This window comes from Ylistrum balloti, unplaced genomic scaffold (assembly GCF_031769215.1).
Source record: "Ylistrum balloti isolate Yb309-2 unplaced genomic scaffold, AGI_CSIRO_Ybal_v1 Utg369760, whole genome shotgun sequence".
NCBI classification, from domain to species: Eukaryota; Metazoa; Mollusca; class Bivalvia; order Pectinida; family Pectinidae; genus Ylistrum; species Ylistrum balloti.
This window is the reverse complement of record NW_026781959.1, coordinates 739609-763295: the sequence shown is the minus strand read 5'-3', so window position 1 is coordinate 763295 and position 23687 is coordinate 739609. Positions and strand designations below refer to the sequence as shown.

Here is a 23687-nt window from a genome sequence, read left to right as displayed (position 1 = left end):
GCATTGTGTCAAGATCTTGATCTCTAGAAAATTGAAAACCAAAGAAGAAAACGTTCTACTTGGTAATGTGTTAATTTATCTATGTATTCAATTTTTGATGTATAGGAAAATATATTTAGAGGTAAAGACAACAGATGTCTTAGAATGATACAGGATATATCTAGAGGTAAAGACAACAGATGTTTTAGAACTGATACTGGATATATCTAGAGGTAAAGACAACAGATGTTCTAGAATGATACAGGATATATCTAGAGGTAAAGACAACAGATGTTTTAGATATATCTAGATACAGGATATATATATCTAGAGGTAAAGACAACAGATGTTCTAGAATGATACAGGATATATCTAGAGGTAAAGACAACAGATGTTCTAGAATGATACAGGATATATCTAGAGGTAAAGACAACAGATGTTTTAGAATGATACAGGATATATCTAGAGGTAAAGACAACAGATGTTCTAGAATGATACAGGATATATCTAGAGGTAAAGACAACAGATGTTCTAGAATGATACAGGATATATCTAGAGGTAAAGACAACAGATGTTCTAGAATGATACAGGATATATCTAGAGGTAAAGACAACAGATGTTCTAGAATGATACAGGATATATCTAGAGGTAAAGACAACAGATGTTCTAGAATGATACAGGATATATCTAGAGGTAAAGACAACAGATGTTCTAGAATGATACAGGATATATCTAGAGGTAAAGACAACAGATGTTCTAGAATGATACAGGATAAATAGAGAGGTAAATACAACAGATTTTATAGAAAGATACAGGATATATCTAGAGGTAAAGACAACAGATGTACAGGATATATCTAGAGGTAAAGATACAGGATATATCTAGAGGTAAAGACAACAGATGAGGATATATCTAGAGGTAAAGACAACAGATGTTCTAGAATGATACAGGATATATCTAGAGGTAAAGACAACAGATGTTCTAGAATGATACAGGATATATCTAGAGGTAAAGACAACAGATGTTCTAGAATGATACAGGATATATCTAGAGGTAAAGACAACAGATGTTCTAGAATGATACAGGATATATCTAGAGGTAAAGACAACAGATGTTCTAGAACTGATACAGGATATATCTAGAGGTAAAGACAACAGATGTTCTAGAATGATACAGATATATCTGATACAGGATATATATATCTAGAGGTAAAGACAACAGATGTTCTAGAATGATACAGGATATATCTAGAGGTAAAGACAACAGATGTTCTAGAATGATACAGGATATATCTAGAGGTAAAGACAACAGATGTTTTAGAAATGATACAGGATATATCTAGAGGTAAAGACAACAGATGTTCTAGAACTGATACAGGATATATCTAGAGGTAAAGACAACAGATGTTTTAGAAATGATACAGGATATATCTAGAGGTAAAGACAACAGATGTTCTAGAATGAGGATATATCTAGAGGTAAAGACAACAGATGTTCTAGAATGATACAGGATATATCTAGAGGTAAAGACAACAGATGTTCTAGAATGATACAGGATATATCTAGAGGTAAAGACAACAGATGTTCTAGAACTGATACAGGATATATCTAGAGGTAAAGACAACAGATGTTCTAGAAATGATACAGGATATATCTAGAGGTAAAGACAACAGATGTTTTAGAACTGATACAGGATATATCTAGAGGTAAAGACAACAGATGTTCTAGAATGATACAGGATATATCTAGAGGTAAAGACAACAGATGTTCTAGAATGATACAGGATATATCTAGAGGTAAAGACAACAGATGTTCTAGAATGATACAGGATATATCTAGAGGTAAAGACAACAGATGTTCTAGAATGATACAGGATATATCTAGAGGTAAAGACAACAGATGTTTTAGAACTGATACAGGATATATCTAGAGGTAAAGACAACAGATGTTCTAGAACTGATACAGGATATATCTAGAGGTAAAGACAACAGATGTTCTAGAACTGATACAGGATATATCTAGAGGTAAAGACAACAGATGTTTTAGAACTGATACAGGATATATCTAGAGGTAAAGACAACAGATGTTCTAGAATGATACAGGATATATCTAGAGGTAAAGACAACAGATGTATATCTAGAAAAGACAACAGATGATATACAGGATATATCTAGAGGTAAAGACAACAGATGTTCTAGAATATATCTAGATACAGGATATATATATCTAGAGGTAAAGACAACAGATGTTCTAGAATGATACAGGATATATCTAGAGGTAAAGACAACAGATGTTCTAGAATGATACAGGATATATCTAGAGGTAAAGACAACAGATGTTCTAGAACTAGAGGTAAAGACAACAGATGTTCTTATACAGGATATATCTAGAGGTAAAGACAGTTCTAGATGAGAACTGATACAGGATATATCTAGAGGTAAAGACAACAGATGTTCTAGAATATATCTAGAGGTAAAGACAACAGATGTTTTAGAACTGATACAGGATATATCTAGAGGTAAAGATACAGGATATATCTAGAGGTAAAGACAACAGATGTTCTAGAATGATACAGGATATATCTAGAGGTAAAGACAACAGATGTTCTAGAATGATACAGGATATATCTAGAGGTAAAGACAACAGATGTTCTAGAATGATACAGGATATATCTAGAGGTACAGACAACAGATATATCTATATCTAGAGGTAAAGACAACAGATGTTCTAGAATGATACAGGATATATCTAGAGGTAAAGACAACAGATGTTCTAGAATGATACAGGATATATCTAGAGATAAAGACAAAGTATGTTCCATAAATGGTACAATGAATAAAGAAATGAAAAATGAATGTAATTTTAATTAGTATTAGCTCACTAAATCACCTGTAAGACATCAGACCAATTTTGTACTTAGACACAATAGATTTTACTATATACAATTTCCCACTTTGTCTTGTTATAATTATCTTTTATGAAGTCTTATACACTTTTGCCTGATTAATTGAAACTTGAAACAGTCTAACTGTTCCAATGCATGACTCTTTCCTTTTAGAGAGAGAAAGAAAAGTTTGATTGAAGTATTTCCAATCTACTATATTTTTCTTACCACTAATATCATGATGTGAGCTTTACACATATCAATATATCTGTTCATTAAATTCAGTTTTCTGAGGTTCTAAGCTTAATTTACACCCTTTCTTAACCAAAAGAAAATTACTACATAAAGGGGAAAAAAAAAGGAAATAAAATTTTTCAATTTCATTTCAGAAAATCGAACATTCCAAAATGTTAGTCAATTCAAATACTGAATATTTGGTCATGAATTCAATTTTAAGAGTTAAGATACAATTCATTTTATTTGATTTTATACCGGGACTGATTGATAAGTTGTGAGCCTCATATCTAAGGGCTTGACTTTTGGAGGGCATTGTTTTTCCACATAATCCCCTTTAGTACCTATACGCTTTTGCCAGTCATATTTAAGGGGCTCAATGCCACTTTTAAAGAAGTCCTTTCTTTGCATGTATGACATCATCATCTGACCGAAAGTGGGTACCAGAAATGGCCTTTTGCAATTTTGGAAATAGATGATAATCTGATTGAGTGAGATCGGATAAATGAGGATTCTCAATAACTCCAAACCCATTATTTCTTAATGGCAGCTATGGCAATGACAGACTTGAGAAAAGGGGCATTATCCTGGTGGAACAACACACCTTTACTGAAGTTTCTGCAGTGCTTGAGTTTAAATTTTTTCATAACTGCCTAAGAATGTATACATATGTGCCATTGATTGTTTGTCCCTTCGACAGATAATCTACCATCAGAATACCATCAGCATCCCCCTGAAAACTGAGGCAATAACCTTCCCAGCTGATGGAAGTCTTTGCGTTCTTTGGAGGGGTAAATGAGGGTGTTTCCATTGTTTAGACTGTTGTTTGGCCTCTGGGGTGAAATGATGGAACCGCCTTTCATCCATAGTCATACACCCCTGCAGAAAGTTAGCAGGATCTGCCTATAAAAGGTTCAGATGAGAATGCAACAAAGTTCATCTGGTGTGCTTCTGATCAACTGTCTTGGTACCCAACGGGCTGACAGCTTCTCCATTGCAAGATTTTCCGTAAGAAATGAACATACTCTTTCCTGAGAAAATGTACTGGCTATATATCTTTCTGTACCTTGCCTGTTAGCCATAACAACATCATAGACTTTATTGACCATTTCTAAGGGTTGCAACAGTGACAGGCCTTCCAGGACGGGCATCATCCCCATGGCTCTGCCTGCCACGCTTAGATTCTGCCACCCACCTTTTCACTGTAGCATATGAAGGGGCATCATTCCCTAGTGTTGCTACCATATCAGTATGGATATCCTTAGGTGCTAGACCATTCTTATGCAAATATTGAATCACTGCTGTTTCAGCGATTTTGTCCATTTTGCAAAAGTCATTTGCCTGGTTTACTTTAGAGTGCTACCTCTTCTACATAAACTGACCAAATGACACCAGTCTATGGGTTCACAGACTTAAATAGACAGGGAATAGTAGAGCTGAAAAAGGACCTCCCCACTTAACTTCTTCAATACAATGCTCATGCCTTATCAATCAGCCCTAGTATATCACAAAAAACACTTTCTGAACAACTGAGCTGAAACTTGACATTAATTTGGATACTGAATGCAATTATGAACAACATCGAAGATCATCATTTTAGGTTTAAATTGGGGCCAAAATAATTTGAGAGGGATCTTTGTGCCTACCATTGATGACTTAATTGGTTCTATTTGCAAGACTGATTTTTTCTTTCCTTTTAAATATATACCTGTTGTTACAGTCATGTCAATAATCCAATAATTATGGTACCTGACCAAAATTTCTTGATGAATCATATGGTGCCTAATGCTGCCTATTAATTTCTTTTCTTTCAAAAAAGATACTGTCAAAGCTGATGACTAATATTGTGTCAGATAAAAGGTAAAAAACATCAAGGTCTTTTGTCAAAATTCAAACTCGGTAACCGAACTGTAAGTATCAACATTCTAATATGACCGATAGTGGCAAGCACAACTAGAACCCCAACTGAACATGTTCTTCATATTTCATGGTGATCTCTTTATTGGTCCTTCAGAAATAGTTAGTTGTAAAAAAACCCAGAATATGAAAATTAAAAATGGCAACAATAAAGAAATTACAAACAGCATAAACTTTATATATTTTGTGCAGATTAGGAATTGACGAAGACCATTGTTGTCATCTTGAGTTTGGAATTGACCAAGAATATCTTCAAAACATAAGTTAACAACACTAAAACATGAGTTTTGAAACTACATCAATGTTATATTTTAATATGGATCCTTGAACAAGAGCCTTGTAGATCTTCGTGATTCAGTCATTTACAAAGGATACCGCGTTAGTGTCACTATCAACAAAATGAACGTTACAGGCCTGATCTAAAGTATTTTTGGAATCAGCTTTTTTCAGTCCCTGATGTAGCTTTTTGATATATATTTCTCCATACCCACAAACCTGTATTATGAAGGGTGTTAGTTTTGAGTTATCAACATCTCATACATCTCTTGAAGACTTTGTGATTTTTGTTAATACAGAGAAGGTCAGAAATTTCTACCTCAGCCTGCAGGGCTTGCTTGGACTGAAACATCATTTTTTCCAGCTCAATTTCTACCCATTTGGGAGTGTCTGGGATACAGTAGGCCACAGCTCCCTTCACTCCAAGGATCAAATGCTGTAAACACCAGAAAGAAGTTTTGTAGTGAAAAATTGACTTGTTTCTAACAAGCAAGGAATCCTGTGGACATAAAAACATAAGCACATAAGACAAGAGATCCCAGAGGGATCTTTACACCCATCATTGCTTGAAATTGTCAGAAATAGCAAAATCAAAGAGGCTGCCTGTTGGCCATTTGTTTTTCTGACCAGTCCCAAACTCAATAGGCACAATTTGGAACCTAAAGAACCCTATGCATGAAATTTCACAAAGATCTATACAATAGTTCTCAAAAAATAGTGATAACAAACTTTCAAAGTCAAAATCTAAGATGTCCATCTTTCGGCCATTTTGTTTTTGTTATTGGTCCCAAAATCAAACTGGAACAACAAGGGACCAAGGAGAGCCTACATATGAAATTTGAGAAAGATCCATTATGTACTTCTCAAGACGAAGCAATAACAAACTTTCAAAGTTAAAATCCAACATGGCTGCCTTTTGGCCATTTGGTTTTTTTTATCATACCCAAAATAAAACAGGCATAACTAGGGACCATGGGAAACCTACACATGGAATTTAGGAAAGAACCATCAAGTCCTTCTCAAGAAAATCTGATGATGGTGGGCTAAAAGTACCAACATGTTAATTTAATCATAATCCAAACTCAATTCAACAAACCTAGGGCAAAATATGAACAAAAAAAGAATTACATGGAGACTCCTGAAAAAGTATAATGGAGGTGTAGGTAAATGGGCTGAATACAGAACAATTATAAAACAGCTTTTGTTGGCATTTCCATGGTAACTACTTAAATATTTATTGAAGGTATAACCAAGCTTGGGCTTACTGGTGGATAAATATGGTAACAACAATAACAAAACTAAACATTTCATTGTTTACTGTAAACAGAAGAATACACTCAGGTCCTGTTATGGTAACACTGCTATTGGGTGTAACAAGATTTCTTCACTTAGATTAAATGTCGTCTACAGGAACTTACTTCCACAGCCACAAAGATGAGGACCATGTTGACTGCACTAATGTCGGAAGGAAGCAGCTTTTTCACCTCTGGGTCCATCCCTATCAAGGCACAGTTAGTGATCACAGCGATGATACTAATCACCTCAAAAGCAACCTGTTGGAGAGAGTATAGTATAGACTTCAGTTAACTTGCAATCAGATCAACTGTTCTGGTAGGGTAGTATTTCATTACTAGATTTACTAAACAAAAACAAAAAAATAATTTCAGAATACCTTCTGATAGAAAATGATGATTAATCTGAAAACTTTATTGTGATAGAACATTTGTAATGTTGTATATGCAAAATAAAACTAGTGTGTTCATGTATGAATTGATTCTGAAAATACACATGGTCAGGTACTCTGTACAAACCTGCCAAGCACCAATGTTTGACGCTGATTCAGCAAATGGCCTTTGGAAAACCCGGCACATCTTAAATGCATCTGATCTGATCTCTGTCACGTTGTTGAGTAGAGCCCAGAAAGCAGCGAGAGGAAACGCAGAGGAGAACAAGAACACGTAACCAAACTGCAGGAACATTTCCAGGTAATCATCCATTGTACCCTAATATAGACAAACAGTTTGATTTATATAATCTGATAGCACTATTATTGATGACAATATCATCTTACCACATATACACCCATATCTCTGTTCTGGGTTAAACTGAGTAACAAAAGAGTCATGGCTTTTTTATATAAAAAATAACTTCCTGCCAATGTCTGAAGAAAACAAAACAAGAACAAAACAGAAAAAAAGGAACAAAACAAGCTATCAGTTTGATTAATAGTGGGTATGTAAGTAATTTGAGTTTGAGGGAGTGACTGTGGCTGCATTTTTGTGTGCTCTTCTGATTCAACTTATTCACTTTGCCTTGTGCTCATGAATGGTAGATTTTAGGCTGACCTGTTTATGTATAGTCTGATGACCTCTGACCTTTACACTTAATATGTAATTGTCCATGGTTGATTCTAAGTTGACCTGTTTCTGTATGGCCTGATGACCTCTTACCTTTACACTTAATATGTAATTGTCCATGGTAGATTCTAAGTTGACCTGTTTCTGTGTGGCCATGGTAGGTATTCTAAGTTGACCTGTTTGTGTATGGCCTGAGGAACCCTGACCTTTACAACTTACCTCGTACTCGTCCATGGTAGATTCTAAGTTGACCTGTTCCTGTATGGCCTGATGACCTCTGACCTTTACACTTAATATGTAATTGTCCATGGTAGATTCTAAGTTGACCTGTTTCTGTGTGGCCTGAGGAACCCTGACCTTTACAACTTACCTCGTACTCGTCCATGGTAGATTCTAAGTTGACCTGTTTCTGTATGGCCTGATGACCTCTGACCTTTACAACTTACCTCGTACTCGTCCATGGTAGATTCTAAGTTGACCTGTTTGTGTATGGACTGAGGAACCCTGACCTTTACAACTTACCTCGTACTCGTCCATGGTAGATTCTAAGTTGACCTGTTTCTGTGTGGCCTGAGGAACCATGACCTTTACAACTTACCTCGTACTCGTCCATGGTAGATTCTAAGTTGACCTGTTTCTGTGTGGCCTGAGGAACCCTGACCTTTACAACTTACCTCGTACTCGTCCATGGTAGATTCTAAGTTGACCTGTTTCTGTGTGGTCTGATCCACCTCCTGGTTGAAGTATTCCACCTTTTGTACGGCTGCTTCTTTCTGCATCACTTTATCCACTTGCTGTTTCCTGCGACGGACAAAGATGAATGGAACCATGGCTTCTCTCACCTGGCCAATTACCTGCTGGGTCACCAGGAGGGCTGCCAGATGCTACAGAATCAAAAGAATACCTAAACTTTTCTGAACTAAAACAATTGAAGTGTTATTAACAATGAACAATGAAACTGTGGTAATTTTTCTGGTCTGTAAAGATACTCATGTTATATTTTCATCAAATTTGTCACTGAATCTTTGAATCACAGAATATTTTGAAAATAATGGTTCTTTTTATTCATATTCCACATCATATTTCAAACAGGTCTTGTTTTCATAGTTATACAATAGAAGATAACTTACACTGCGGAGGAGGGTCATGTCTTGGAGATAGAAAGCCACATAGAACAATGACATAAAGCAGTTCACAAAATCAAACTGTAAAAGATTAAAAAAATCACATCAGTGAAACAATTTCTCTATCCAGTAATTAATATTTACATCAAATTTCAAGCCATGCAAATACTTTAACTTATTTAATTTATTTTCCATTCTATTTTTAAAGCCCCCTTTTCTTCTATTGATTTCCTTATCTAATATTATATACTCCTTCCTTCTATAAACATGTATGTTTTTCCTCCTATTCCATTATCCTACTATTTTTCCGTTTTCTTCCATTTTCTGCTCCTTTCCTTTTAATCTTTCCTTCCCTTCAATTTCCTTCCTTCTATGTATTTTTGGCTTTTTATTCTATTCCTCCTCCATTCTTTTCCTTATTTTTGATTCTCATCCCTTTTATATTTTTCCCTTCTCATTCTTCTTTAATTCAACGCTTTATATTTTATTTTCACACTTAATATTGTTGTTATTGATAGTGGGTTTTAGAAGTATTAAGTAATGCCACCATAATGGGCTTTAGGTTAACATATTTTTTTTATTTCCCCACAAATTAATTGATATGTGATATCTATCATAATCTAGATAAACATACCAGGATGAGTTTGACAATCAGATGGTTGTCATAGGATGACTGGAGTCGATGGTTCTCTGTGATATAAAAAAAATAAAACATTGATTTAGCCTAAACCTGGCTTGGGATCATTAAATCTAACAATAAACCAGCAAAACAACTCTAAGATAGCAAAGATGTGTCATGTTACTACATCACAAAGGAAAATAAAATCACCTTTTCCATTAAAGGTTGACTGATTCGTCCAGATTTACGTCCCATATAGCTATTACATTTGTAGGAAATAAAGCCTGGATTGTGGTACTTTCTTTATCAATAAGAGTGCTATTTAGTATTTCATTAGAAACAGGCCTGATACAGGCTTTACTCTAGCTCTGTGAAAATAACAATTCACAGATTCTGTCACAGAAACCAATTTTCAATGAACATACAACCAAGAGGTCCAATGGTCCTGCATCACACACCTTGTATTCAATAACATTTTAATCAACAATTTACGTCACTGAACTTGAATGCCTTAGTTCATGAGAAGTTGCTTGTATTTTAAACACATTTTATTCCTATGACTTTGAATATTGCTCAAGCTTATTCTTTTCACAAAATTTCTAAAGCTCTATCTCCCTGGAATCTGTCAACCAACGGAAATTGTTTGAAGGTTTTAATAAATGACCCTCATGCAAGCAACTTTATAAAAATATCATGATGCTATACCTTTTGGTTCATCAAAACAGATTTGATCCTTAAATATGGGTCAATGTCATATCTTTTCCTGAACTGTATTGGGCTTAATTCAAGGAACAGACCAATCAAATATCATGATTCTGGATTTTTTGTTAATCACAAGATGTCTTTTTAATGTTTTAACAACTCTGACCTCAGTGCTCTTGGATATGGGTCCAGATAATTTCTTTTAGCAAAACTTGTTGATCACAACTCTAACAACATCCTTCCCAAAAAATCATGATTTTAGGTACTCTGGTTAATCACTAGTGGTCATTTAAAAGTTTTACTAAATTTGACCTCAGTGACTTTGAATAAAGATTGGTCATTGAAAGGGGAAAATTTGACACCAATCACATGACTGGCATTGTACATTCACTTGAACCTTTGGGCCAGGTGATTAAAATTAATGTACCACAACTATTCATTAAATATAAGAACATACCAACTTTATTCAAAAGAACCAAATGAAGAGGAACTAAGAACCACAAAGCACAGCATTTATCTTCCACATCCAGCTTTTAGAATGAAAGCCCAAACAGATTTAAACACTGATGTTATTGTTCATCCTCTGTGTCTTCCACTTTTGATGTTTAACTTGTGTAAATACCAGTTGAACAGTTTTATAAATGTAGCCAAAAAAAGCATGGAAACAGTGAAATTGGCATTGTGTACAAAATATGTTTCCAAGGCAACAGGAAATTATCAACAAAAGATCCTGCATGCATCTTGGCACTGGCCTTTGCTTGATCTTTTTTTGCCCTTAAACAGTTGGATCTGCCTCCTTTTCTCTTCTTTCCCCCATTTTCATTCTTAATTATAGAGAATTTGAAAATGAAACAGTCATTGAAATCCAAGAGGTCCCCTGTAAGCAGTTTCACTTTACTGACCACTTCAAAGTTCAAAACAGCACAACTAGAAAACAACAGGAACTGACACATGAAATCTGGGAAAGGTCTATTCAGTATTTGCCGAGATATAGTGAATACAATCTTTTGTTGTCAAATCCCGAAAATAAGACGGTCATTTGTCAGCTTTTTTGTTTTTCCAAAATCAGTCCCAAAATCAAAAGGGCACAGCTAAGGACCAATAGAAATCTATACTGGAATTCTGTCAAAGATCCATCACATAACAATAATAAACTTTCATCTTTTTCTAATAAATATAGTATAAATTCTACAAACCGAAGTCGTTGAGTATTTTGGCAATTTTCCTGTAGAAGTTGTTGACAATGCCGATGATGATAGCATAGATTGCAGTAGGTATGTACAGTAATATCATATTAAACCAGGTCTTGTCCTTGGCATACACTTCATCAGCCCATGCCTGCAGAAACATCAGAAAAGAAAAAAATGATCATAAATATACATATGTCCCTGGACAACCTTCAGATCCTATTTGTTGAGGATTTCAAATGTCTGTCCTTTGATAGTCACTGGTATACTATTCTCTAGTTAAACTATTACATAAATGGCTGGCTTTGTGTTCAATATCCATAGAAGTGAATTCCTCTGTTGTTGTAGTAATATTTTTCCTTGTAACTTAAACCAAACTACTTCAAATACCTAGAATTGGCATAAGAATAAATATTATTAGCAATTGGCATTTTGATTATGAAAAATATGAATTTTATGTTCGCTAGAATACAAAAAACTATAAAGGTATCGATGATCAATTAATGAAAAATTAAAATGATAATTGCATCAGATAAGGTTAAACAATTAGATAATGGGTCATATCAAATCACCGTCCTACATCTAGGTTCACCAAATTTGTAAATAAAATACCGATAACAAAATCTTACCTGTAAATAAAAGTACCCCAACATGATATAGAATGCAACCAAGAGACCGAATCCTATAACAGGAACAGTAACTCCGTAGAACCTCAGTGAGCGTTTGTATTTCGGGAAGTGTGGCTCAGGCTTGCCTGTCACAGGATTTTTATCCATAGTTCCATGGTACATTGCTCGTGGTTCTTGTGATCGATTCAGTTCTACATCCTGGGCCTGTCCCCATTTGAAGGACAACTCGGAGCAATAGCGTTTCCATGCCTCCAGGAATATTGTAGCCCAAATAAGATTGAAGACAGCAAAGATGGCCTCCCTGTACATGCTTTTCCATGACGTTATCAAATAAAGAATTCCTATGAAGGCTGGTGGAATGAGAGCTACAGTGTAGAATCCCAGGAAGGCAAAGTACATGCCAATTTTCTCTCCAAAGTAATCTCGAATGTGGTCTGCAAGATGAGACATTCAAAATTTTACTGACTTGATTAACCACTACGGTGGATGAAGACATGACTGTAGATATGACTGTATACATGAGGCCTCCAGGTACTATCACTAATTATTATATGTTTAATACTGATAACAAGTTGATATCATACCCCCTGAAGTGATATCACAACCCCTGTTAACGTCATGAATGACAGCAATCCACACACAATGTGTGTGTAAACAGATATCTCATTCATACAAAAAAGGAGTTCAAATAGACCCACTGCGAGGTGGCATGTTGTCATTGACTCCTCCAATTATTGAAAAGTGGGTGGAGCCAGATGGTTTTTTTTTTCATGAAGAAATGAAAAGAAAAATTGACCAATCAGAAAGCTGCATCTTGTGTACAAACAATGAAAAATTGTCAATAAATCAGTTTAAATGCAAAGACAGTTTTACCTGGGAAGGAGCAGTAAGTTTGGTATAATATTAAGCTATATGTATCACCAGTTATAAAAAGTACAAACAAAAATATTTATTTCATTCATTCTGAAACTATATTTTACTAATGACAGAGAATACTGCTATATTTCAATTTCGTTTAAACTTTTAAATAAATTGTCAGTTAAGGTCATAAAGAACCAAAATTGCTGTTGTGGCAGACAAAATTACAGACTAAATCTCAGATCATTTGTGCTTACTGATTTCATCTCATTTAATTTCTGGGTAAATATTTACACGTGTTCAGAGCAAGCAAAAGGAAAGCACTGCCTAAACACAAAATTCATATTTAGATGTAGAATTGTATTTAACTACTGACATCAGTACTGGAAAATGTCCTTTCTTGAAGTGTGACAAATCTGTTCCGTAGTTTAGAGTGGACAAAAGAGCTATCCATATAAAGGGAAAATATTCACATTACCTTCTGTATTATCCTTGCTTATTATTGAGGGGCTAATATTTTGTATTTGTCCCAGAAAATGAGAAAATAGCTCCTCCTAAAATTGCTAAATCAAGATGCTGTTCTATAACACACAATTTCATGTTATGGTTACTAATCCTTCCAAATTTGAAAAAGATTGTAAACATCTGTGATAGGAGATCAGAGGGCAGTAACTTTTCCATAAACAGACCAATATCACTGCAGTTCAAGAAAACAATAGTTTGTAACTTTGATTAAACCTTCAGAGTTTAGAAAAGTTTGGTGGAAAATTGTTGGGGATTTCTGGACAAATGAAAGAATAATACCAAACAATGTTGACAGGTATATAAAAACTTTGTTTACAGGGTAAATAACGACAACAAAATCATAATAGAGTGAGTTACAGAACATAATAATGTCAGCTTAAATACTCAAAATAAACTCTATCTCAACCTATAATGAAAACTGCAGTTCAATCCAAACATATATAGAAGTCTGAGCGGATCCTAGAGGATTAACAGACAAAGCTGTACAAAACACGTTTTCAAGTTCACTTACGTATGGGCTGTTCTTTGGCAAACTGTTTGAGCTGGTACCACTCTGCTCCTAAACGCTTTATCTCCTCTTCGTCGTGTAGTGGGTACATCTTGGCTATGATTCCATTGCTGACATATTTCTTAACTGCAATCATTTTATCAAAGGCTTCCATCAGAAAAGACATTATCTATTGTACAAGTGCATAGAAAAACCAGTCCTAAGATGACATGAGTTGGTCATATCGACATACCCCAGTAAATGGGAAATAATCATAATAAAAATTGAATTTCAATTTGATTTCTTTTGGGTTCCAGACACTTTCCTTATAGGTTCAAAAATTGTTACATATGAAATCTGGATAAAACATCTATTTGTAGTGTGTTACAAGGTAAATATCTTAAATACCAATACCAGATCTGAGGCCTGTATGTAACATAGGAATCATTGTCAATTTATGCACCAAAAAGCGAAGTAGCTTTGAATATATATATCAAAGAATTAATTCAAAGAAAGTAATCTTTCTGTAGTACTAATCAGCAAATTAATTTTATGACAAGCATATGAATATAAATGTCCCCTAGTGGCCAAAGCAACTTGTTACACTAAAATCATCAAAAAAATAAAAGATGAAGTTTACTTTGTAACAGGTTTAATGTAACAACACTCAAAATTTCAATGCAGGTACTTTGACAGAGTAACTTTATAAAATAACAATTCTACTTTACCTGAAACCCTTTAACACAATGATACACACATACAAAATAGAGCATGACCTCAAAAACCCCAAACAAACAAAAAGGACCAACAAAAATAATAATGTAAAAATGTATAAAAAGAAACTGAACCATGAATTTCAGTGGTAACTCGTTATTACAAAGCCACGTACCAAATGTCTCCTCATTATCTTTAGGTATGACAGAAACAAAATGGGATACATACATAAATTCCATAAAATTTCTACTTTGTTCAAAGAGCCATAACTCTCCAAAAAAGGTGATCATGAACAGAGAGTTTAAGTTGATCTGTAACTTGTTATTATTAAGCAAAGTTTCAGCTAATTTTCTTCAGACATGTCAATGTAAACTGCAGAAAACCTAAAGAGGGATTTACAGACTGAAGCAAAAGCTGTATGGGATTTCAGAAGAAGATTCTTAAAGTTGACCTTTAACCTCTAACCTTTAATCAAAATACATCAGAAAAAAATTAACACTGTTGGTCTACTTAACACACTCAGGTACCAGTTGCTTCAGGTCATATGGCTGATCAAGTAATGTTAAAGTTTCCAGTTCTGAACATATCTGACATCAAACTTTCTAATGTTTATAAATTAAGTAAAAGATAAAGCAAACAAATGACCTCTGCAAGCACTGAAAGTTGACCTTTGACAGAAACACATCATACCATTAAAGATTTGCACTGATCTACATCACATACTCAGGTATCATTGCTCTGTACCTTTTTGAATCAACCATTGTGACCTTGACTGTGTGTCAAGGTTATTCATCCCTGTTATGCCTACTGACCAGTGATGGTATATCCAGGAGTTCAGTGACTTACGAATACAATCAAAGTTTCATACCACTAGATTTTTTAAAGCAAGCTGAAATTTTCAACATGTATCTTGTAAAGAGGATGGGAGTGCCACACTTACCGATACTGTTTCCAGCGAAGAGTCTGGCCCTGTCGTAACCTGCAATAGCAGTGTCATCTTCTGTGGCTTTCATCATCTCTAGTTCATGGAGTATGATTTTCTGTTTCTCTGCCATTGTTAAAAAGTTGTCTAGGTCCTCTGCAAAACAAATCTTAACTTGTAAAATAATATCTAACTCCTTCCATATGAAGATAGCTGAGGAGTGAAGCATTATATGTATATTCTGTACTATAAACTTGAAGTCTGTGTGTTGTGAAATCTACAAAATATTTTGAAACATTACCCGGTATATCTCCAGTACTAAACTTAAAGTTTGTGTATTGTGAGATCTTTATATCATAATAAAGCAAAAAGGAAACTCACCACTACAAGGACATTGTGCTAAATATGTCTATGTTTTGGCCACTGGGCAGCCGTCATCAGGACACTGCTCTATCTAATCCTAAACAGGTCCACCCGAGGACACTACCACTATTGTGTTAATCCTATACAGATCTCACCTACAGGACATTGTGTTAAATACTCTATTTAATCCTATACATACTCACCACCAAGGACATTGTGCTAAATATGTCTATGTTTTGGCCACTGGGCAGCCGTCATCAGGAAACTCACCACTACAAGGACATTGTGCTAAATATGTCTACGTTTTGGCCACTGGGCAGCCGTCATCAGGAAACTCACCACTACAAGGACATTGTGCTAAATATGTCTACGTTTTGGCCACTGGGCAGCCATCATCAGAACTATTATTATGTTTTCTTGTTAAGGAACTTTGTTGAAATCTATATGGATCCACCTGAGGACACTGCTCTATTTAATCCTATACAGGTCCACCTGAGGACACTGCTCTATTTAATCCTATACAGGTCCACCTGAGGACACTACTCTATTTAATCCTATACAGATCCACCCGAGGACACTACTCTATTTAATCCTATACAGATCCACCCGAGGACAATATTCTATTTAATCCATACAGATCCGCCAGAGGACACTACTCTATTTAATCCTATACTGATCCACTAGAGGACAGTACTCCATTTAATCCTATACAGATCCGCCAGAGGACACTACTCTATTTAATCCTATACTGATCCACCCAAGGACACTACTCTATTACATCCTATATAGATCTACACGAGGACACAACTCTATTTAATCCTAAACAGGTCCACCTGAGGACACTACTCTATTACATCCTATACAGATCCACCTGAGGACACTGCTCTATTGAACCCTATACAGATCCACCCGGGGTCACTATTGCAAAGTTCCACATGAAGAGTGTTTGATCATCCTTTATTTATTCTTTTTAAAATTAACATGTCAAGAGATCTTTACATCAACGTTACTTACTTGATCCTCTAAAGTTCGTGACATCATCAACAGAGAATTCATGGTGGTAACCATCACGATATTCCTTTTTAATATCCATCATGTCTGCTGCCCATAGCAACCGTTCAGTGCTGCCCCCCACATACAGAACTGTCTCCTGTAAATATTGTAATCAGCATCAATGAATAACCAAATAACATCAAGTGGTATATCATTTTGGACCCTGGCAGATACTTATTGTTTTCTTTTTCTGACTGGGAGCATATTCATTCCCTCATCTCCCTTCTTTTAGAATTTTCTGAAATATGTGGTGATTTTGCCTGTATGATTCAACAGGATTCTTTAGATTTTTTATTCTTATTAGAAATTTCATTGTTCCATAAACTTCAAGATTGTAGTGGGTGTTTTTTTTTTTTTTTGTTTTTGTTTGTTTTTTGCATTACAATCAACAAAAGTACCAAAATGAAAAGAAGAAAATAATTTACAATTTTGATCTGGTAGAAATGAGAATCAGTCAAACTTTTGTTGTTTATTCCAGATCAATGAAAGTTTCTTATCCTTAATTGTTTAAAAAAAACCCTTGTCAACATGAAAATGTAAATACAAATTAATATTAAATGTGACATCATCAAAATGAAACATCTCCGACCATCAGTAGCAAAAGCGTACAAGTACATTTTATATTCCCTTATAGGGCCATGCCCCTCTGTGATATGAAGCTAGAAAACATATCCTATATTTAGACAACATTGCATTTCACTGTACCACTAATCCTTCAACAAATTTAAAATCACGTCATCCTTTTTATATGTCTTGTCTTTTCAGTTCTGCTGGCCTACTGGCAAACTTCAGCAGAAAAATCTCTCTATCCAATAAGGACATCGGCACTTATCTTTTAAACATTGTCTTCTTTCTAAACAGTGTCATACCATATTACCTAATAACACAGACTTGTTACCAAACAGGTTTTGCTTTTTATATAAAGTTCGTACATACTGTAGGTATTCATAAACGTTAAAAAACTACACTACCTCAAAATAGGAATATGTAACAGTTCTCTATGCTTTATTAATAAGGAAACCTTGGTAATGTGACATGTTAGTTGTCATGATAACATCAGGATGGGTAGAAGGGATGGATTGGAATGGTAGTTAGGCTAAAATCTAGTAAAAGACTTCAGTATTGTTGACGGATAATATAAATACTAAATACAGCTTTTGTACCTAATTTTCACGATGCGTGATAGTTAGTTGCTAAGTAAATGATAAGGATGCCACAGGAGATTGTGTCCTATTCCAACACTGATCGCTTGCCTATCATTATTACAATTAATGCACAATTAAAGCTGCAGCTATTTGTATCACACTTTTATGTAAACAAACAAAATATGTCTGCAAATTTAATTAATCGATTTAAGAATTATAAAGAAGTCTGATAATATGAATGTACCCCTACAGTTTATAGGGTATCATGATTGATAGTATACAACCAGCAACAGAAGATCAGGACTTAACATAGTGCAATTGATGCTGAATTGGTAATATAGGTGCTGCCACCTAGGAGACAAACATTGCACTGACACAAAACGTACTGCCACCTTGGAGACAAACATTGTACCGACAAATACTGTACTCCCACCTAGTAGAGACAGATTTCATTGATAGAGAAGGTGCTGCCATCTAGTGAATACCATCACAGCAGAATTATGAAAGTACTGCCACCGTGAGACATCTAAGTTGGATACAAACACACAGGAACTGACAAATTATTTTAATTAATAAACAGCTCTTAGTGCTCTGCCACCTTAAAAAGTTTATTAGTCTGATCCGCAAGGCAATCAGCGCCACCTAGAGGGTAAATATGTTATAACACATTCCAAGCCAGTCTAGAATATTAAGTGTAAGGTAATATTTTCAGTCAAATAACAACATTTGCTGATCATCACAATTACATCACATTCCTATATCATAAAACATGTTGTGTGATTTAATTCTCGGATTCCTTTAATGTATAGCATAAAGTTTCCGTTTAAATTCATATTTTGTACCTGTTTACTGAAGAAATGTTACCATATATTGTTTGCTACAAAATTCCTATCAGCAATCTCCAACCATATAAGAAAATCCTTAATGTTCACCCTAATTTAAATTTCGATAGGTTTTATAACTATAATTAACACAGACACTCTCAACCATGTTCGAAGAAATCAATTATTTTTTGGTATCAAGTGTATGTGTTGCAGTGATTTTGATTCAAATATTCTGCTATGCTAGGGTGCTGGAATATTAACTTGCATATAGGCACTTTGGTTAGGTCTATACTAGTAAATTTTCAAAGTATGCATTAGGTAAGCAAATTTCTGTCCTCCATAATCTCTTTGAATCTTATCATTAAATTATGTGATCAGAAATATTGCATTGATACAGAAAAATGTTTGCTATATTGAAGATACATGTGTATATACAAGTACAGGCAAACTTGTGAAGGTTGAAGATTCAAGTTTCCTTCAGGAATACATACCCCTTTCCCGCTGGGATCGACCTGTGTGAATTAGGGGATCATTATACCTTAAGTAAATCATTATTAGATACATTCATAGTGGTCCTACCATTACATCAGGACAATCATTATTCATGCATCAACTATTAATCTAGATGCATTACTAAGGTTGCATATCAAATTTACAAACACAAATTCCAAATCATTTGCCATTTTCATAATTTTTTTTAACTGGAGCCGGAATTCAATGTAAAGATGTGATTTTCCGGTATTTTACCCAATTTACACAATCTTAATCACCCTGGTAAATATTTAAACTTCTGGATCATGGTTATTCAATAAATTTTATGTTGTTGAAATTACATAACTGATGTATGGACATATTAAAAGGAAATCCATGCTGTTCACTATTGATGCTTACTCGCGCACACACCATTGTTAACATACAAACATTTCATGCATCAACTTGTTCAAATGGTTGTCTTCCACACCTTAAGAGACATTTGTTTTACAAATCAGAGCAATTCTTGTTTTCATGTACCACATTATACACTTCAAAATAAAACAAACAGGATATTTTTCTTACATGATGATGTAACTGAAAGCAAAATGGGATGAAGAAAACCTGTTAATATGATTATGTAGCACAGTATATATATACATGTAAATCAACACTTGGATGCAGTTATATAAAATGATATACAGGCATTGAAAACAACGGGGATATTAATCTACACAGGTAGATATAAATAAACCTCCACAGGTGTACACATATTGATCTACATTGTTGGTAGTCACATGTGCAGATTTAGTCGAGCAGGCTGTCGTTACCAACAACCAGGCGTGGCATCTGACGTAACTATGACAACCAAGCCTGTCATGCAGACATTATACTTACAGTGACACCCTGTGAAAATGAACAAAAATTCTGAAGGGTTGATAAATTTTCTTTTTCTTAAAACATCAACAGATACATTTATTGGTAATGTTTTACAATGAAAGAGACAAAAAATGCATGTTTCTTAGTTATTATATCTATTCATATACTTGCAATGCTAATTTACTGACCGCAAAGTTTTTTAATTAATCAGATAATCTGTGAAAAGCTGTCAGATACTAAACATTTGTTGGTCTGTGAATGTGCATGGCAGTGAGTATCTAACTACCTACCTTTTAAAGTTCAGCACAAATTTCGACAGAATACAGGATAAATTCTAGGTCAATAGTGCTACAGAAAATGTGAGGGTTTTCGTGAACGTTAATAGGATTTCCTTGTGTAATATAGCACATTCTTAGAATTTCGATGACCCAAACTTACAGCAAAACTGATCTTGTTACCAAGTCAACCCTGAGAACAGTACATTAACAAGCTATAAGATACAATATCTATGATGGGTATGATCATATAGACAGATATGTTACTGTCCACTGTATGGTGAGGTGTGTTACTATCCACTGTATGGTGAGGTGTGTTACTGTCCACTGTATGGTGAGGTGTGTTACTGTCCACTGTATGAAGAGGTGTGTTACTATACACTGTATGGTGAGATGTGTTACTGTCCACTGTATGGTGAGGTGTGTTACTGTCCGCTGTATGTTGAGGTGTGTTACTGTCCACTGTATGGTGAGGTGTGTTACTGTCCACCGTATGAAGAAGTGTGTTACTATACACTGTATGGTGAGATGTGTTACTGTCCACTGTATGGTGATGTGTGTTACTATCTACTATATGGTGAGATGTGTTACTGTCCACTGTATGGTGAGGTGTGTTACTATCCACTGCATGGTGAGGTGTGTAACTGTCCACTATATGGTAAGGTGTGTTACTATCTACTGTATGGTGAGATGTGTTACTGTCCACTGTATGGAGTATGTTACTATCTACAGTAGGTTGAGGTGTGTTACTGTCCACTGTATGGTGAGGTGTGTTACTATCCACTATAAGGTGAGGTGTGATACTGTCCAGTGTATGGTGGAGTGTGTTACTATCTACTGTATGGTAAGGTGTGTTACTATCTACTATATGGTGAGGTGTGTTCCTGTCCACTGTATAGTGGAGTGTGTTACTGTCCAATGTATGGTGAGATGTGTTACTATCCACTGTATGGTGAGGTGTGTTACTATCTACTGTATGGTGAGGTGTGTTACTATCCACTGTATGGTGAGATGTGTTACTATCCATTGTATGGTGAGGTGTGTTACTATCCATTGTATGGTGAGGTGTTTCGGTCCACTGTATGGTGAGGTGTGTTTCGGTCCACTGTATGGTGAGGTGTGTTACTGTCCACTGTATGGTGAGGTGTGTTACTGTCCACTGTATGGTGAGGTGTGTTACTATCTACTGTATGGTGAGGTGTGTTACTGTCCACTGTATGGTAAGGTGTGTTACTATACACTGTATGGTGAGATGTGTTACTGTCCACTGTACGGTGAGGTGTGTTACTGTCCACTGTATGGTGAGGTGTGTTACTATCTACTGTATGGTGAGGTGTGTTACTGTCCACTGTACGGTGAGGTGTGTTACTGTCCACTGTATGGTGAGGTGTGTTACTATCTACTGTATGGTGAGGTGTGTTACTATCTACTGTACGGTGAGGTGTGTTACTGTCCACTGTATGGTGAAGTGTGTTTCGGTCCACTGTAAGGCGAGATTGTACTATCCACAGTGGTATTTGATTTGCTGAATCCTCTTATCCCTGACAGCTTATTTTGATAGGTACTTCCAAGGCTAAGGTGGACATAACTTTAAATACTTCCAAAACTTATAGATAGGAATTGTAATCAACCAATCAAAAGTGTTATAAAAGACAATCTGTAACAATACCGATAGTTTTATGTTCGCAGTCTGTTCTTACCTGCTTGTGGTGCATGACCACAGCATTGACGTCCAGCTCTGCACCCCCAGAAGCCTTAGACTTCTGGATTTTACCCACAAGCCATTCAATGGCCGCCTGTTTAGCACCTTGTGTGAACTCGATGATGACAAGTGGGTTGAAAGGTCGGTCGGATTTTTGGATGACGTCCACATAACCTGAGTGTCCATTCACCGTCTCCATGGTTATAACTGAAAATAATGCAAATAGGTATATATTCAGGGCATGTCTAAAGTGGTAAACAATGCCATTTTATTAAAGATTTTAGCACAGATTTGGACATAGACAGATTAGTCTAGGAGAGATACTTTTCTGTTGACTTTTGTAAAATGTCTACCATATATCAACCTCATACTTTAGTAAAGGTATAGATGTATTATGCACTTTCATTTGTGCCCGATGAAGATTAAACACAGAATGAGATCGCTATTTAATATACAACATCCTCCTATTCAAAAACTGCTGTTACTTTTATATCAAAGAAAACATGAAGTTAATGTTTTCAATCACAAAATGACTAATGAAAAAAAATAATGATTTAAAGTGATACCAGGAACACTGTTCATTAAATATGATTAATCAAATACAAAGTCTTAATTATAATCAATATAAAAAACTTTTCTAACAACTTTGTAAATAAAAGTTTATGATAAATAGCAAAGTATCTATATTTCATCAAATAACCATTGACGTGTTATTGTCCTATCATATATGATAAACGATCTTGAATGGAATTCCTGACATTCCATCGCAGAGCAATTAAGCTCTGCTAAAAATATATCAACAACGTGCCATGCTGCATTTGTGACTAAGGCCTATATAGCTTTGAGCCTTCAGTACACGTAAACACTGCAAGCAGAGCGTCGTCTGTGAGATCTTAACGAGAGCTTATATCGCTGCGAAAAAAAGAACGACTGTTACAGGAAACACAGTGTCACTGGTTCACCCTCTTCCGTCTGCAGTCCTCCCGTCAAAATCGTTCAGAGGTGTTATTACTTTTTCCGACAGCAATAGAATCGTCCAGCATGAGGGGTGGTCAGGGTGTTTGACAGCGATATGTTTTTGTAAAATAAATACATTTGACGGAGTAAAGACTACCGAATGTATTAATGGGTAATGATTGGATATAATAATAGTTAAATATTAATGAATACAGGTTACAGTAAAGACGTTTAACGTTGACATGTGTTCGACAGGTGAACCTGACGCCCCTTGCCGAATGAGTAACCTTCAAAAGTCGCGATACACACAGGTAAAGCCCTACAGGACAGGTGTGCCCAAATAAAGATGGCCGACGAAACGTAAGCGTCGTCTGTGTCAAAATGCAGTTAAAAAGATGAACTTGGTCCTTTAATCATCCTGGATCTGCCCTAATATTCCATGATAACTTTGACGTTGCACAGGTAAGATAAACTAGAAAGATCGCACAGGGCTTTCAGCTAATTAACGGCAGCACAGGTAGGATTAATTTTGTAAACAACTCGAAAAGAATCAATACTGAAACGAAAGGAATCTTATGAAGACACTAGTTTGGAAAGGATGTTGT

General features: G+C 35.3%; 1 protein-coding gene across 1 annotated transcript in view; it reads right to left on the bottom strand.

Annotated features, from left to right (window-relative positions):
* LOC132543621 (anoctamin-10-like) overlaps positions 1-23687 on the bottom strand; it is a 40270-nt gene that overhangs the window by 2182 nt on the left and 14401 nt on the right. The window contains exons 3-16 of the mRNA XM_060207136.1: positions 22124-22332; positions 20167-20175; positions 19290-19310; positions 16791-16926; positions 15432-15569; positions 13802-13924; positions 11908-12341; positions 11288-11429; positions 9405-9460; positions 8777-8851; positions 8321-8530; positions 7101-7292; positions 6708-6842; positions 5609-5725 (exon numbers count right to left, since the gene is read on the bottom strand). Coding sequence (XP_060063119.1) covers positions 5609-5725; positions 6708-6842; positions 7101-7292; positions 8321-8530; positions 8777-8851; positions 9405-9460; positions 11288-11429; positions 11908-12341; positions 13802-13924; positions 15432-15569; positions 16791-16926; positions 19290-19310; positions 20167-20175; positions 22124-22324 — 1989 coding nt within the window. The 5' untranslated portion in view covers positions 22325-22332. The remainder of the gene's footprint in view (positions 1-5608; positions 5726-6707; positions 6843-7100; positions 7293-8320; positions 8531-8776; positions 8852-9404; positions 9461-11287; positions 11430-11907; positions 12342-13801; positions 13925-15431; positions 15570-16790; positions 16927-19289; positions 19311-20166; positions 20176-22123; positions 22333-23687) is intronic.